Raw genomic sequence first — 17,218 nt, forward strand, 5'->3', positions numbered from 1 at the left:
AATATAACTTGAGTTCCTTCAGCCATAATCGAAACCGAAACCAAAACTTATGAAGAATTCTTGGTAAAATTATTTAATAAAGAATTAGATGATTTAAGTTCCATCAGCTATAGTCGAAACCGAAACCAAAACTTATGAAGAATTTCTGGTAAAATTATTTATGACAAGAAATAGAACATAACAATTTAACGACCCCTTTTTTTTGTAATGTCTCTTCTTTTTTGTAATGTCTCCTTTTTTTGTAATGTCTCCTTTTTTTGTAAGATCTCCTTTTTTTGGAATGTCTCTTTTTATGTCTCTTTTTTTTGTAATGTCTCTTTTTTTATGCGCAAAAGACATTTCTTTGTTTCTTTTTGTCTTCTTTTTAGTTTTACCTGGCGCGAACCGGAAGACGGACAATTTGGAATGCTTATAAATGGCACATTCACGGGACTTGTAGGTCAGCTCCAGACACGGGTAAATCTATGCAGACATAATTATAATTAACCCTAGGTGCCTACGTTTTGGAGCTCGACTGAGCTCCTCTTGCTAGTTCATCTTTTTAAAACATTCGCAACAAAAACTCTCCTTTCTATACGAAAGACATATTTCTTTCATGACCATAACGTGAGGCCGAATTTCTTTTCTTAATAAATTCAAGACTGCGAAACATATTACTACAAAACTGCGTCTCTTCAAACTGCAAAATGGTCGTCTTCGAATCCAATGTTTTTTAATGTTATAATCTGTCCTAATATCATTTAGCATTGGAAAAAAACAGTTTTAATAATTCACACAATAAGAGCCATTGCCAATATACACATGAAGAAGTCCAGGTATTATATCGACCGAAACGTTCTGATAATAACATCCAAGATAAGAACAATAGTTCGAACATATATATATATATATACATATATATACAGTGATGATCATATTTATTGGCACGGTAAAATAAAAGTTAAATTTTGTCTAATAAATTCTAAAAAAGGGATTAAATTAAAGAAAATAACAAAGTATATTATGTATTTTTAACTGGCCTTTCCGATGCAGCAATCGGATTTTAGAAAAAATAAATAACAAAGGAACAACAAACATAATTGCAAAAAACCCTTGTTCAAAATTATTGGCACGATTTATTTAATAATCAATTGTATAGCCTTTGGCCTTGCTTACCTTCCTCAGTCGCTTTTCATAGTTTACAACCAAGTTGTTGCACTCTTCAGTAGTAATTTTAGCCCACTCTTCCTTACAATAATCCTCCAATTGAATAAGATTCTTAGGCTTCCTTTGCATTACCCTCAATTTTAATGTTCTCCATAAATTTTCAATTTACATGCAGCAATCAAAGTCTAAGGTATGGAAATTAACCAAAGTTACTCGAACGCTAAATTGCTAAAATGTCAGCGAAAAAAATCGATCCCTCCTCGGCCGAGTTTGGGGTAAAGGAATTAATGTTTTGGGACCAATCTTTTCGATATTTGTCATCCGAGAAGACGAGCTTTACAATGATATTAATCTTGTTATGATCCATTTCCTCTGTCAAAAGTTTTTGCGAGACATACATACATGCATACATATATGCATACATACATATATGCATACATACATATATGCATACATATATATATACATACATATATACATACATACATATATACATACATACATATATGCGTACATACATATATGCATACATACATATATGCATACATATATATATATACATACATACATATATACATACATATATACATACATGCATACATATATACATACATCAATACATACATATATATATACATACATACATACATGCATACATATATACATACATCAATACATACATATATATACATACATATATACATACATGCATACATATATACATACATCAATACATACACATATATACATACATACATATATATATATATACATACATACATCAATACATACATATATGTATATACATACATACATATATACATACATTCATATATGCATACATACATATATGCATACATATATATATACATACATGATGATGATTGCAACGTCTTGTCAGACGAGTGCCACTCCCTCAGACATTTAAAATCCATGAGCCCAAATGTCTGAGGGAGTATGTATACAAATATGATGTTACCAAACAAGTCTGGTGGGGGAACCAGTTTAGTCGAACGTGACCCGACCATGAGGCAGGTAGTACTGGGTTATATGGTACCAGTAGCATATGACATGACCTGACAATACATACATACATACATACATGCATATATATATACATACATACATATATATATACATACATACATATATACATGCATACATATATATACATACATATATATATACATACATATACATACATATATACATACATATATATGTACATACATACATATATATACATACATATATATATACATACATGATGATTGCAACGTCTTGTCAGACGATTGCCACTCCCTCAGACATTTAAAATCCATGAGCCCAAATGTCTGAGGGAGTATCTATACAAATATGATGTTACAGAGTCTTAGCATTGTACGACAGCTAAGTCTCTCTCTCGGTTCAAAATGTTGAGATCCAGCAACAAGCAAGAGCAAGATAGCCAGAAACAAATTAAACTGCAGACCAGCTTAATGCGGGTACTGGTCTTCCGCTTTATAGTTTTTTTTTTAAATCAATGATTTGCTTCTCCTAGAAAGGTTGCCTTCACCACGACTTACGGGAGCCCTCTCTACCCCAAATATACATACATACATATATACATACATACATATATATATACATAATACATATATACATACATACATATATATATATATAGACATACATACATACATATATACATACATATATATATATACATACATATATATACATACATATATAGATACATATATATACATACATACATATATACATACATATATATACAAATACATATATATATACATACATATATACATACATATACATACATAAATACATATATACATACATACATATATATATGCATACATATATATACATACATATATACATACATATATATATACATACATATATATATACATACATATATACATACATACATATACATACATATATATATATACATACATATATACATATATACATACATATATACATACATACATATATATACATACATGATGATTGCAACGTCTTGTCAGACGAGTGCTACTCCCTCAGACATTTAAAATCCATGAGCCCAAATGTCTGAGGGAGTATCTATACAAATATGATGTACGACAGCTAAGTCTCTCTCTCGGTTCAAAATGTTGAGATCCAGCAACAAGCAAGAGCAAGATAGCCAGCAACAAATTAAACTGCAGACCAGCTTAATGCGGGTACTGGTCTTCCGCTTTATAGTTTTTTAAATCAGAGATTTGCTTCTCCTAGAAAGGTTGCCTTCACCACGGCTTACCGGAGCCCTCTCCACCCCAAACATATATACATACATACATATATACATACATATATATGTACATACATACATATATACATATATATATACATACATACATATATACATACATATATATATATACATACATACATTTAAACAGGCATATGAGATTTATATTATATATTCGTTTTTTTTGTTTTGTAAATACAAAACATATTTTATTCCTTTTTGTTTTGTAGGAAGTTGATTTGGTTGTGGCTCCCTTGACGATAACTTACAGTCGATCCAGAGTAGTTGATTACACGTACCCGTTCACGGAGGAAGGCTTAGCGATGCTTATCAAGAATCCAATTGATTCGTCAAAACTCGACCTGTTCAAAGTCTTTCGCGCCTTCAGTCTGACCACGTGGCTGTCATTCATCATCGCCATCGTCGTCATCTCGCTCGCCCTGACCATCATCGACGGCTTCAAACGAATGTCATGTTCGCACAACACGATAAAAGGTTTGCCCGACAATCGGACGGATAAGAATCCTTGCCTTTTCTTCAACCTCAACTGGAAAGAGACATTATGGTCTATCTACACGATGCATTTATTCCAAGGTAAGATTGGCATGCCTATTATTGATATAAAAGAGTGAAATCAGATTCGATATGAAATTTTGATCATCCTACAAAATAAAATTTAAATTGCAATCGACTGCATCGATTACATCCAATATCCAAACAAATATTTCCTTCGGTAAAAGATATGTTATAATAATCATCTCTACTATTACATAAAAAGAACTGAGTTCGTTCCTTACGGTCTATCTACACGATGCATTTATTCCAAAAGTTTATATTATCTATATAATAGAATAAAATCAGCTTCTTTGTGGATTTTGATCATACTACAAAATCAATATTTGATTCTGATTATCCAACCACTCACGGCAATTATCGTTCTGTTACTTTATTTTAAGGAATAAAATGTTAATTAAAATCAATTTTATCGATTACAATTGAGTAACGATTAGTCCCCGATTTCTATTGGCTTCGTTTCCTAATAATATATGACAATTGAACAGATAATACTGTTATCATTTATCTTTTTGTCCGGAGGGTTAGAGAGAGATATTGTGCATCATCATCATCATCATCATCATCATCATCATCATCATCATCATCATCATCATCATCGGCATCATCGGCATCGGCATCGTCCTCATCATCATCATCATCAAATAGTGTGATATATTGCCATAGCTTTCTTTACAGTTACACAGACAGTAGGTTACAGTTTATTTCTGCCCGTGCAGTGCTCATACTGGGCGATTGTCCTGGCCATTATACCCAGATGTATATTCTGTCTGAAATACGAAACCATAAACCAAATTATTTCTGCTTACATCCGTATTATGTCAGCCACCTGCTTTCCATGACCTCGCGTTACCCCAATCGAGTTGCTGGAATCTATATATATAATATATATGATTTACCTCAAGACACCCGGGCATCGCCGGGTACCCCCCGCTAGTATAAGAACTAAAGGACAAAATAGGGAATACATATGAATGCTCTGTTTGCATAATTAAAACTTTTTTATTATAAATAAATAACTATATCTTCAATTATTATCTGTAATTTATGAAAAGGCACATTTGAAATCAATAGATGAAGTTGGTTCTGTGTTTCTGCTATTAAATCAATTCAGAAATCTTTGTGATTTGTCCACACGTATTTATTTATTTATTTATTTATTTTTACTTAGTCATAAAATGTACAAACACAAACAAAATCCATAGTTTAGAAGTAAATCGATTTGGAAATGTTGTAGCTTTGGACATTTAATAAATAATTATGAATAATTATGACTATGTTTATTGTTGTCGCCAACAGGGGGCGCCCAGGAACCAACGTCTGCCCGTTCACGGGTGATTGTCATGAGTTGGTGGTTGTTTACGCTCCTTGTGAGCACTTACTATACGGCTAATCTGACGGCGCACTTCACGATAGTCGACCAACCTTCAACGATTGAAACGCTTAGCGATCTTGCGAAAGAGGAAACTCTCGTCCCAATCACGTTTAAAGGATCAAGTATCTACGATTCTTTCAAGGTAAGTTGTTAAATTAGAATGTGAAAAATTTCTGTTTCTCTTCAGATATTATTTTGGAAATTATTTAATATTTACAAATGATGAAAAGTCCATGAAGATTTTAGTGGATGGTGACGGCCTTTTCTAACCAGTAAAAGGTTAATCCATGTCAATGGCATTATTGTGTGCTTTTGAAATATGTAACGTATCGTTTTTAAATAGATAGTTTATACACACACACATATATACATATATATATATATAACTACTTCATTTACTCACGTAAAATTAATATACAAAAGTATAGATTAATGCGTAAACTTTAAGTATTTACTTCAAAAGTGCTCAATACATAGGTAGAGCTAGTTAGTAATTTCTAAAATATATATGGCGATTAAGCTACACTGAATATTCGGTGTTTCATCCACTCTAGGATTCCTCAGGCTTATGCGCGAATTCTGTGGTTGTTTGTCGTTTTTATATGGTCCTCTTCTATTGAGGGTTTAGTTAGCCAATCAGCTTTCTAGTATCCACCGCGCCCCCTCCTATCAGCCAATGGGCATGCATTTTATCGAACAAAGGATCTGTTTTAAAACTAGGTTAGTGGTTTAAGGCAGACATTTTCTTTTTTTTTTTTGTTAGTTTATATATAAATATACATATGTGTACATACATATTTGCACATATATATACATATATATATACATACATATATGTGTGGTCGTTTATGTATATTCATGTTTATTTAATTTATTTATTTGTTTATTTTCTATTGTTTTTGTAAGTTTTAAAACTATTTTGTATCGCTATCCTAGAGTAAATTTTATTTTGTGAACACAGTTATTTGCTATTTCTCTTCTACAGTTTAATAGATGTTGGGGTTCTTTAAATCAATAGAAGAGGAGCATATGAAAACGATAAACAACCACAGAATTCGCGCATAAGCCTGAGGAATCCTAGAGTGGATGAAACGCCGAATATTCAGTGTAGCTTAATCGCCATATACATTTTATATATATATATATATATATATATATATATATATATATATATATATATATATGATGATTGCAACGTCTTGTCAGACGAGAGCCAGTCCCTCAAACATTTAAAATCCATGAGCCCAAATGCCCGAGGGAGTATTTATACAAATATGATGTTATAGAGTCTTAGCTTTGTACGACAGCTAAGTCTCTCTCTCTCAGTTCAAAATGTTGAGATCCAGCAACAAGCAAGAGCAAGATAGCCAGCAACAAATTAAACTGCAGACCAGCTTAATGCGGGTACTGGTCTTCCGCTTTATGGTTTTTTTAAATCAGAGATTTGCTTTTCCTAGAAATATACAGAATAAGAGAGAGATAGAGAGAGAGAGAGAGGAGGGAGAGAAACTACAATAATCAGGTTAATTGTTAAAATAGATGTTAAAGAATTATGTGGGAAAAACTCAAACGATGAACGAAATAAGCACAATGTTATAACTTGTAACGCAGTTTTATAACAAATCTTTGTTGAGAATGTATTTGAAGACAACTATATAGTAGTAAGAAGGTATTGTGTTTGAACCGACCGACAGACTTGTTTTGACTGACAGACTTGTTTTGACCGACAGACTTGGGTAAAACTTTGTGCATGAATATCACTCCTGTCACGCATGGAAAAGAAAGGGATATTTATTCGTTATGGTAGGCAGACGATTGCTCCACTGTTAATGTCTTACCAGGTTAAAGAAAAATTGGAGCCAAGTCAAGCATCTTCTGTTAAACCGACAGTAAGAAGAGATTATATCCTACGAGATTATGAAAGTTAGTTTTGTACATATCTAAGGCAAGGATAATGCATTTGAAACATACACGTCTAAGGCAAGGATAATGAACTTGAAATATACATGTCTAAGGCAAGGATAATGAATTTGAAACATACACGTCTAAGGCAGAGATAATGAACTTGAAACATACAAGTTTAAAGCAAGGATAATGAACTTGAAACATACACGTGAAAGGCAAGGATAATGAACTTGAAATATACATGTCTAAGGCAAGGATAATGAACTTGAAATATACATGTCTAAGGCAAGGATAATGAATTTGAAAATACACGTCTAAGGCAGAGATAATGAACTTGAAACATACAAGTTTAAAGCAAGGATAATGAAATTTAAACATACACGTCTAAGGCAAGAATAATGAGTTTGAAACATACATGTCTAAGGCAAACGTAATGAACTTGAAAAATACACATCTAAGGCAGAGATAATGAACGTGAAGCATACACATCTTAAGCAAAGATATTAAACTTGAGACATACACATTAAATGCAAGGATAATGAACTTAGCACATACACGTCTAAGGCAAAGATAATGAACTTGAAACATGCACATTTAAGGCAAAGATAATTAACTTGAAACATACACGTCTAAAGCAAAGATATTAAACTTGAAACATATATGTTTAAAGCAAGTATAATGAAATTAAAAAATACACATCTAAAGCAAAGATAAGGAACTTAATACTTACACGTCTAAGGCAAGGATAATAAACTTAAAATATACATGTCCAAGGCAAAAATAATGAACTTGAAATATACACGTCTAATAAACAGATAATGAACTTGAAACATACGAGTCTAAGGCAATTATAATGAAATGAAAACGTACACATCTAAGACAAGGGTAATGGACTTGAAACATACGTCTAAGGCAAAGATAATGCGCTTGAAACATACACGTCTAAAGCAAAGATATTTAACTTGAAACGTACACGTTTAAGGCAAGTATAGTGAAATTAAAACATACACGTCTAAGGCAGAGATAACGAACTTGAAACATACACGTTTAAGGCAAAGATAATTAACTTAAAACGTACACGTCCAAAGCATGGATAATGATCTTGAAACATACACGTCTAAGGCAAGGATAATGAACTTGAAAATATTCTAAGGCAAGGATAATTAACTCGAAACATACACGTCTAAAGAAAATATATTCAACTTGAAACATACACGTGTAAGGCAAGGATAATGAACTTGAAACATACATGTCTAAAGCAAAGATAACAGACTTGAAAGATACACGTCTATGGCAGGAATAATACGCTTGAAACATACACGCCCAAAGCAAGCATAATGATATTGAAACATACACGTCTAAGGCAAAGATAATCAACTTGAAACATACACGTTTAAGGCAGAGCTAATGAACTTGAAATATACACGTCTAAGGCAAGGATAATACGCTTGAAATATACACGCCCAAAGCAAGCATAATGATATTGAAACATACACGTCTAAGGCAAAGATAATCAACTTGAAACATACACGTTTAAGGCAGAGATAATGAACTTGAAATATACACGTCTAAGGCAAAGATAATAAACTTAAAACATACACGTCTAAGTCGAGGATATTGAACTTTAAACATAAATTTCCAAGGCAAGGGTAATTAACTTGATACATACACGTCTAAGGCAAAGATAATGCGCTTGAAACATACACGTCTAAAACAAAGATATTTAACTGAAAACATACGAGTTTAAAGAAAGGATAATAAGCTTGAAACATAAACGTCTAAGGCAGAAATAATGAAATTGAAACATACAAGTTTAAGGCCAAGATAATGAACTTGAGACATACAAGTCTAAGGCAAGAATAATGAACTTGAAATATACTCGTCTAAGGCAAAGATAATGAAGTGGAAACATACATGGCTAAGGCAGGAATAATGAACTTGAAACATAAACGTCTAAGACAAGGATAATTAATTTTAAATATACACGTCTAAGGCAAAGATGATGAACGTAAAACGTACCTATCAAAGGCAACGATAATCAAGGTGAAACATGCACGTCAAAGCCAAAGATAATGAACTTGAAAAATACACGTTTAAGGACAGGGTTAATGAACTTGAAACGTATACGTCTAAGGAAAAATAATGAACTTGAAATATACACGTCTATTTTAAGTGATAATAAAATTGGAACCTACACGGTTAAGACAAAAACTATGAACTTGGAACATGAAATGTTATCCTTGAATTGGCATTCCACTGAAACATGTCTGCACATATGTAACCAATAACGTTTGTAGAATAAACAAACTATATACGAGCTCTGTCCTTTTGCATTGAGCACTCTTTAAAATCTAGAATGAAACCTAACCTGGTGATTCTCGATGCAAACTATGTACTGCATGCAAGCAAATGTAAATATACAACTTTGCACTCATTTTCGAGGGGCGTTCGTATATATAGGAGGGAGTGTGGGTGCGTATCTTTGCAGGTGTATATAACGAGAGCATATGTGCGTGCGTATGTGTATGTGCGTATGCATGCTTATCCGTGTACATGCATGCGTGTGGGAGCGTGCATCTGTGGGTTATATTTGTATGCGGAGAAGTATGCCGGCGCGCCCGTGTGCACCCACATCTAACCAAAAAAGTGAATGTAAATATACAACTTTGCACTCATTTTCGAGGGGGCGTTCTAATATATATATATATATATATATATATATATATATATATAATTATATTTTTGCTATAATAATTAAATACCTACAGGCACTAGTGTTTCATCCTTTCGGGAATCTTCAGTGCAGATTTGAACCCCGCACCACGAGACACCTCTGACTCGATTTAGCGAAAACCTAATCCATTCGGCCACCATTAACCGCGTGAAATAACGTCGAATTTAAATATTTTAATTGTAAATGTTCATTTACGTCAGTCAGAAAGTGATCTAATCGTTAAACGATGATCTATGCATAAGAGCTAAATTGACCAACTTTAATTCAACTGAAAGTGATCAACGATAAGAAATGAATTTCTTAAAGGGGCTGTCATAATTATTTTTTTGCTATAATAATTAAATACCTACAGACACTAGTGTTTCATCCTTTCAGGATTCTTCAGTGCAGGGTGTCACGATTAACACCAGCCGAACGATTCGAACCCTGCACCACGATATATATATATATATATATATATATATATATATATATATATATATATATATATTATACCTGAGGGGATCAGAGGGGATTTCAAATTGCATTGTTATGATAATAGAACTTATGCATTCATGACCTGAAAGTTTCATCTCTCTATTGCAGATATTGATAGTGTGAGACTAATGCCATAAAAGAAGACAACGAAACGAAAAACCATGAGTAAATATTTGAGGATGAAATGAACTTGAAACTTCTTTATATAACGTGGCAGTTTGGAACAAATGACAGAAAGAAAGAAAAACCCAGGTCCGCAGTTTTTCTTTCTTCTATTTACATAAGTCGTTTATTACTGTTACCCTCCCGTCCTGACACCAGCTTAAAAGTCTCTCAATTTTGCTCCACTACACGCCGTTATATGTCCATTTTTTTTTCAGGCAAACTCTTTCTTCCCTCTTCATTTTACACGTCCATCTCCTTCGGCGCCGACTTTGTTTTTCCTCGACCACGTGGTGTCCTTTTTTTTCTTTTTCTTCAGACGCAAGCCCGGGCACACTTACTAATTTGCATATGTGTTAAAACACTGCTCCTGCTGCCGCCATCCATCCTTCGGCTGCCGCTGATATTTTCATACGCGCTCATATACGCTCTGTTAAAGAAGATTTGGCATTAACCTGCCATAAAACAAAACAACCAAACCAAACTCTACAAATAAATACTTGAAGATAAAAAGAAGTTGAAACATAAAACCTTTCCAAAATAACTGAATCCAGCATTAATTAACCTGAAAAGGGGTGATATGCTGTAAAACAAAACAACCAAACCAAACACTTTGAATAAATGTTTGAAGATAGAAAAAAATTAGTACATAAAATATTTACCAAAATGATGTGTTACTTTGGCCTTCGGGCCGAGATCAAAGTGTAGTATCTGTTCCGGCAGATACTGCAAGAAAAGAACATATGTTGGGGCAATCCCACATTTAAGACCTTGGTCAATGTAGGGGCAACCCTTCATACCAATTGTCACTATCCAGCTCCCCTACTCCCCGGGGAGTTGGTCCCCATTTCTCCTTCACTCCTCACTTTAAAAATCGGCCTTGTGCCTAATTTGCTCGGTGGGGGAGCAAATAAATACCATCTGTTCCGGCAGATACTGCAAGCAAAGACCATACGTGGGAGCAATCCCACATATCAGACCTTGGTCAATGTAGGGGCAACCCTTCATACCAATTGTCACTATCCAGCTCCCCTACTCCCCGGGGAGTTGGTCCCCATTTCCCCTTCACTCCTCACTTTAAAAATCGGCCTTGTGTCTAATCTGCTCGGTAGGGGAGCAAATAAATACCTCAAAGTGTAGTATCTGTTCCGGCAGATAATACAAGCAAAGACCATATATGGGGCAACCCCACATATAAGACCTTGGTCAATGTAGGGGCAACCCTTCATACCAATTGTCACTATCCAGCTCCCCTACTCCCCGGGGAGTTGGTCCCCATTTCCCCTTCACTCCTCACTTTAAAAATCGGCCTTGTGTCTAATTTGCTCGGTGGGGGAGCAAATAAATACCTCAAAGTGTAGTACCTGTTCCGGCAGATACTGCAAGCAAAGACCATATGTTGGGGCAATCTCACATATCAGACCTTGGTCAATGTAGGGGCAACCCTTCATACCAATTGTCACTATCCAGCTCCCCTACTCCCCGGGGAGTTGGTCCCCATTTCCCCTTCACTCCTCACTTTAAAAATCGGCCTTGTGCCTAATTTGCTCGGTGGGGGAGCAAATAAATACCTCAAAGTGTAGTATCTGTTCTTCAAATGCGGCACTTCCATTTCTTGTTCTCTTTCAGTGGATGAGAAATCCTTCACGGCTGAGACAATTTTTATTTTTGTACCTTTTCTCCGCGTTAAAAAACGACCCTGGTGTCTAACTCTGCCCCGTGGGGAGGCAGTGTAAATATGTTTTATGATAGAAAGTCAAATAACATCATGAATAAATTTTTTTTTTTTTTCAAAATTAATGCATTCGGCATGAAATTATCTGAAAACTGGTTATGTACTATAAAACGAAATAATAACACCAAAACCTGATGGAGCGCGTATGACTACGAGGAAAAAAATCACGAACAGCGAAGGATGGATGGCAAGCGATTGTATTAGCAGCAGGAGCAGTGTTTGAACGCGTATGCAAATTAGGAAGTATGCACGAGCTGACGCGAAAAGAATAGGGGAAATAGGACACCAGGTGGTTGAGAAGAAACAAAATCGGCAAAATTCTTACGGGGGGGGGGGCATTCATAAACGTTACTTTAAATATATATATACATCAGGTCACATAGTCGCCAACATAGGAACGTATACAGCATGTTTGTCGAGCCCAGCATCAATTGTAAACTAACTATAGCTTTGATAAAAAAAATAAATCTAAAATGATGAAGTTAAACTGATCTTTGATTCACTTTGTGAAAAGATGTGTATTTGTTGTATTCTACCTTTAGATTTATTGTTTTTTATTGTTTATGATTCAAATTTTATTATTTAAAAATCTTCTTCTGTTTTAGATGTCAACGAATCAGGTGAAACAAACGATTTATAATCGGATGAAAGACGCGCCCAACGTGGTTACGTCGGAAGAATCTATACCGTTGGTGAAATCGGGGAAATATGTGCTTATCAGCGAGTGGTCAAGTCTCAACTTGTTGGCGGCCCAAAATTGTCGAAAATTGATGGTCCCCGGCAAAACGTTCGAGACAACCCAAATTGCGTTCGCCCTCCCCAAGGGATCAGCGTTGAACTCCGAAATGTCAACATTGTGAGTCCCCGTTTTTAGTTTTGCTTCGCAATCCTTATGATGAGAATTGTCAATTGTGATTATTTACTCACAAAGTGTGACACAAGGTCAGTGTTTAACAGGGAGTATATTCAACTCACTGAAAAGGAGCACTGTAAATGAGGCAGATCTTTTTTAATTTTTTTTTTTTTTTTTTTTTTTACAGATGAGTAACCACTTATTTAGGTCAGAAAACGCTTGAGATACAAACAGCCAATCGAGAAAACAGCAATTTTCCCCTTTGTCAGAAAAATTGCTCATCGAATATGATGAGTAAAAAAAAAAAAGTAGAAGAGAATGTTTTCATCTTTTTCACTATTATTAAATTATGGTTATAATAGTTTATCAGTAATAATTATATTAATATTATTAGCAAAGATAACCGCGTTTCGCGTGGGACGTCACTGTGCACTCGGGTACCCGCGGTTCGACCACCCTTGCAGTAAGTTAATGTTATAAGAGCAACTGTTGCTTAAGGTGTTTTACCTGAAAGCACTTCGTTCAAGATACATTGAGATCATTGCCAAGGCTGCTGCAAAGAAGGTGGGCTCTCTATACCGTGCTTGAAAGTTACTTACTCCTGAAAGTATCCTCTACCTCTACAAAGCCGCCATTCGCCCATGTATGGAGTACTGCTGTCACATTTGGGCTGGTGCATCTGCTACTAGTCTCTCACTCCTGGACAGGATCCAAAAGAGAGTCGCCAACCTAATAGGTCCCGAACTGTCATCTAAACTTCAGCCCCTGTCCCACCGATGAAATGTTGCATCCCTCTGCCTGTTTTACAAGTATTTTAATGGTGGATGCTCTGACGAATTACAAGCCCTTGTACCCCCTCGACGAAAATACCCCCGACAAACCCGACAAGCAGCAAAGTCCCACCCCTACACAGTTGAGATCCCTAGATGTAAGAAAGCCTTTTACTCTAATATCTTCTTCCCCAGAACTGCAGGACTTTGGAATTCTCTTCCGGTTTCCTGCTTCCCCAACTGTACTGACATGCAGAAGTTCAAGTGTCATGTGAACAGACATCTTGCTCCTAAACTCCCTACATAGTGAGTACCTCTGTAACTTAGGTCCCTGATAGTAGCCCCCTACATCAAAATGACAATGTGCCTTGTTTGGGGTGAAAATGTAATAAAAAAAAAATTTTTTTTAAACATTTAACTACCTCTTGAAGTGACTGAAATCTAACCATGAACTTTAAAGCAAATAGATTTTATTCACGTTGACAGTTATATTGTTGCACATAAAAATTGGAACAATTACAAAATAACAAACACATTTTTATCAAAGACATAGCAAGGTGCCCCAGCTTAATGTGCACCATCCTTAGGTAGGAAGTTTATGAAAGGCTGCACCAAATATGACCTTACATTTTTACCTTAACCTTGTGCACCATCCCTAGGTAGGAAACCATCATCATTTCAGATTTGATCATGATCGGTCCAGTGGTATAGGATGTACGAGAGCATATATATATATATATATATATATATATATATATATATATATATATATATATATATATACATATACATATATACATAGGCTATGACCTTTACCTATGACCTTTACCTTTGACCTTTACCTTGGAAAATGGGTGGGGGACAATCATCATGCCAGGTGTGATCATGATCGGTCCAGTGATGTGAACTGTAGGAGAGCATCTATATATATAGGCTATGACCTGGATCTTTGACCTTAACCTTAAAAAATGGTGTGCAGCATCCCTGCGTGGGGGGGGGGCTATTATCATGCCAGATTTGGTCATGATCCGTCCAGTGATGTGGGCTGTAGGAGAGTTGTACACACAGACACACACACACACGAACGATACTACTTTATATATAGAGATATGTGTTTCACTCATAGGTAATTTATTTCATCATTTATTATGCACATATTACTTTCTGTTTAGATCAGAAATTTTGTATGTAGCGAACTAAGAATCATGGTCATATGTGTCACTAAGTCAGATTTTTGAAAACAATACTATCCACAAACTTCAGAATTATGTTGCTTTCTCTTTTTTTTTTAATTTTCTTCCTTTGAAGATTGTAACGCTCGGTATAGGGCAGCCAAACCAGCTGCCAACATTGCCCTGCTTTTTATTGAAACCAACCGAGAGCTCTTTTAAGTATCCTTGTTGTTCCCTTAAGTACAATTGTCTGGATCTCTTTTGCACTCATTTGCGAGGAACATAATAGAAATGATGATGCGACTTAGTGGCCAAAGCATCAACCACCATTTTTAAACCTTGGACGAAAAAAAAATCAAGTTAGATATAAAAATGCCAATAAAACACTTTTCCGCAGGTTAAGATATCTTTTTCAAAAGAATACGAACCAATCATGGTCACGTATACCTATCGACTTTGCTTGCTCGCTTGACAGGCATTACTACCTTAAGCAGCTGCGTTGTCAATGACAATGATACACAGTTTACGTTGAAAAGATTTTTTTGCCATACTGGCTTTTAAAATGTTAATGGTACTCCAATTTTTGTGGCTTTTAAATTTTTAATGGTACTCCAATTTTTGTGGCTTTTAAAATTTTAATGGTACTCCAATTTTTGTGGCTTTTAAAATTTTAAAATTTTAATGGTACTCCAATTTTTGTGGCTTTTAAAAATTTTAATGGTACTCCAATTTTTGTGGCTTTTAAAATTTTTTAATTTTGATGGTACTCCAATTTTTGTGGCTTTTAAAATTTTAATGGTACTCCAATTTTTGTGGCTTTTAAAATTTTAATGGTACTCCAATTTTTGTGGCTTTTAAAATTTTAATGGTACTCCAATTTTTGTGGCTTTTAAAATTTTAATGGTACTCCAATTTTTGTGGCTTTTAAAATTTTGAAATTTTAATGGTACTCCAATTTTTGTGGCTTTTAAAATTTTGAAATTTTAATGGTACTCCAATTTTTGTGGCTTTTAAAATTTTGAAATTTTAATGGTACTCCAATTTTTGTGGCTTTTAAAATTTTGAAATTTTAATGGTACTCCAATTTTTGTGGCTTTTAAAATTTTAATCGTACTCCAATTTTTGTGGCTTTAAAAATTTTGATTTTGATTTTAAAAAATTAGGATACTTTACTTTTAGAACGACAATCGTATGACAGGATGCGCTCCAGACGCCCATGCACAGCTATCATCAATCGCTGGTAACAATGCATTTAGAATGGTGGTAACTATGTAGAAATATACATTCTAAAGCACAAACGGTTGTTCGTTTTAATGGTACAACTTCCGTCTTCGCAGACCTCTAACATTTTAAGATAAAATACGAGGCTTTACTGTTGGATTGACTTTCGTATAACAATTCAATTCAATATCATTTTGTATCTTTTTTTTTTTTTAGAATCAACATCATGAGAGAGGCGGGCCTGGTAGAAAAATGGCGTTTGTTTTGGTTACGAAAGCATGGGGCCTGTTCCAAGCCGACTGACCAAACACCAGTAACGCTGGACATCGAGTCACTAGGTGGCGTTTACATCGTTTTTGGACTTTTCACGTTAGCCGCGTCACTCATTTTCGCGTTTGAAATATTCAACCACAATCAGAATAGACGGAAGAAGAGAATCCCGCTTAATGACGTCACGCAATATTAAGTAAATAGAATATTTCATTTATTTGTTTGCAAAATGCCTGCAACAAAAAATATCGTAAATTTACGTTTAGAAATCAAATGGTTTAATTGACTTCCGCTTTTAGATCACCTGGGACTCTTACTTGTTGATTATATTTGTTGCGCATAAAATAGTTTCAGACATTAAAATTTGTAAAACAGCAGGAGCTATTTGTCGTACCGTAATTTGTTGTGCGTTAATTTGTCATACCTAAATATCAAATAAATCGGGAATGAGCAGGAGGAAATTATGGTAACTTAATTTGTCATGCGAAATTTGTATAACCGTGTTTTTTTTTCGAGGGGTTAGCCGCGTCTTTCATTTTTGCGT

At 34.6% G+C, this 17,218-nt stretch overlaps 1 protein-coding gene across 1 annotated transcript; it reads left to right on the forward strand.

Moving 5' to 3' along the window:
• The first annotated feature begins 272 nt into the window (after nucleotides 1–272).
• LOC145243745 (putative glutamate receptor) lies at nucleotides 273–16,870 on the forward strand. The gene is made up of 5 exons (XM_080106790.1): nucleotides 273–456; nucleotides 3,658–4,021; nucleotides 5,300–5,517; nucleotides 12,994–13,244; nucleotides 16,621–16,870. Exons 1-5 carry the CDS (start codon nucleotides 325–327, stop codon nucleotides 16,868–16,870), a joined length of 1,215 nt encoding a protein of 404 aa, XP_079962916.1. The 5' UTR covers nucleotides 273–324.
• Nucleotides 16,871–17,218: the final 348 nt, after the last annotated feature.

The sequence above is a fragment of the Euprymna scolopes genome, chromosome 22 (assembly GCF_053919585.1).
Source record: "Euprymna scolopes isolate OS-2025 chromosome 22, ASM5391958v1, whole genome shotgun sequence".
In the NCBI taxonomy this organism is placed as follows: domain Eukaryota; kingdom Metazoa; phylum Mollusca; class Cephalopoda; order Sepiida; family Sepiolidae; genus Euprymna; species Euprymna scolopes.

What these genes read in the sequence shown, in the direction of transcription:
- LOC145243745 (XM_080106790.1), top strand. Translation starts at nt 325, where the DNA reads ATGCGCAAAAGACATTTCTTTGTTTCTTTTTGTCTTCTTTTTAGTTTT. An exon ending in CACGATGCATTTATTCCAAG is followed by an intron (nt 4,022 to 5,299) that starts GTAAGATTGGCA and finishes TGTCGCCAACAG; the next exon opens with GGGGCGCCCAGGAACCAACG. An exon ending in AACTCCGAAATGTCAACATT is followed by an intron (nt 13,245 to 16,620) that starts GTGAGTCCCCGT and finishes TTTTTTTTTTAG; the next exon opens with AATCAACATCATGAGAGAGG.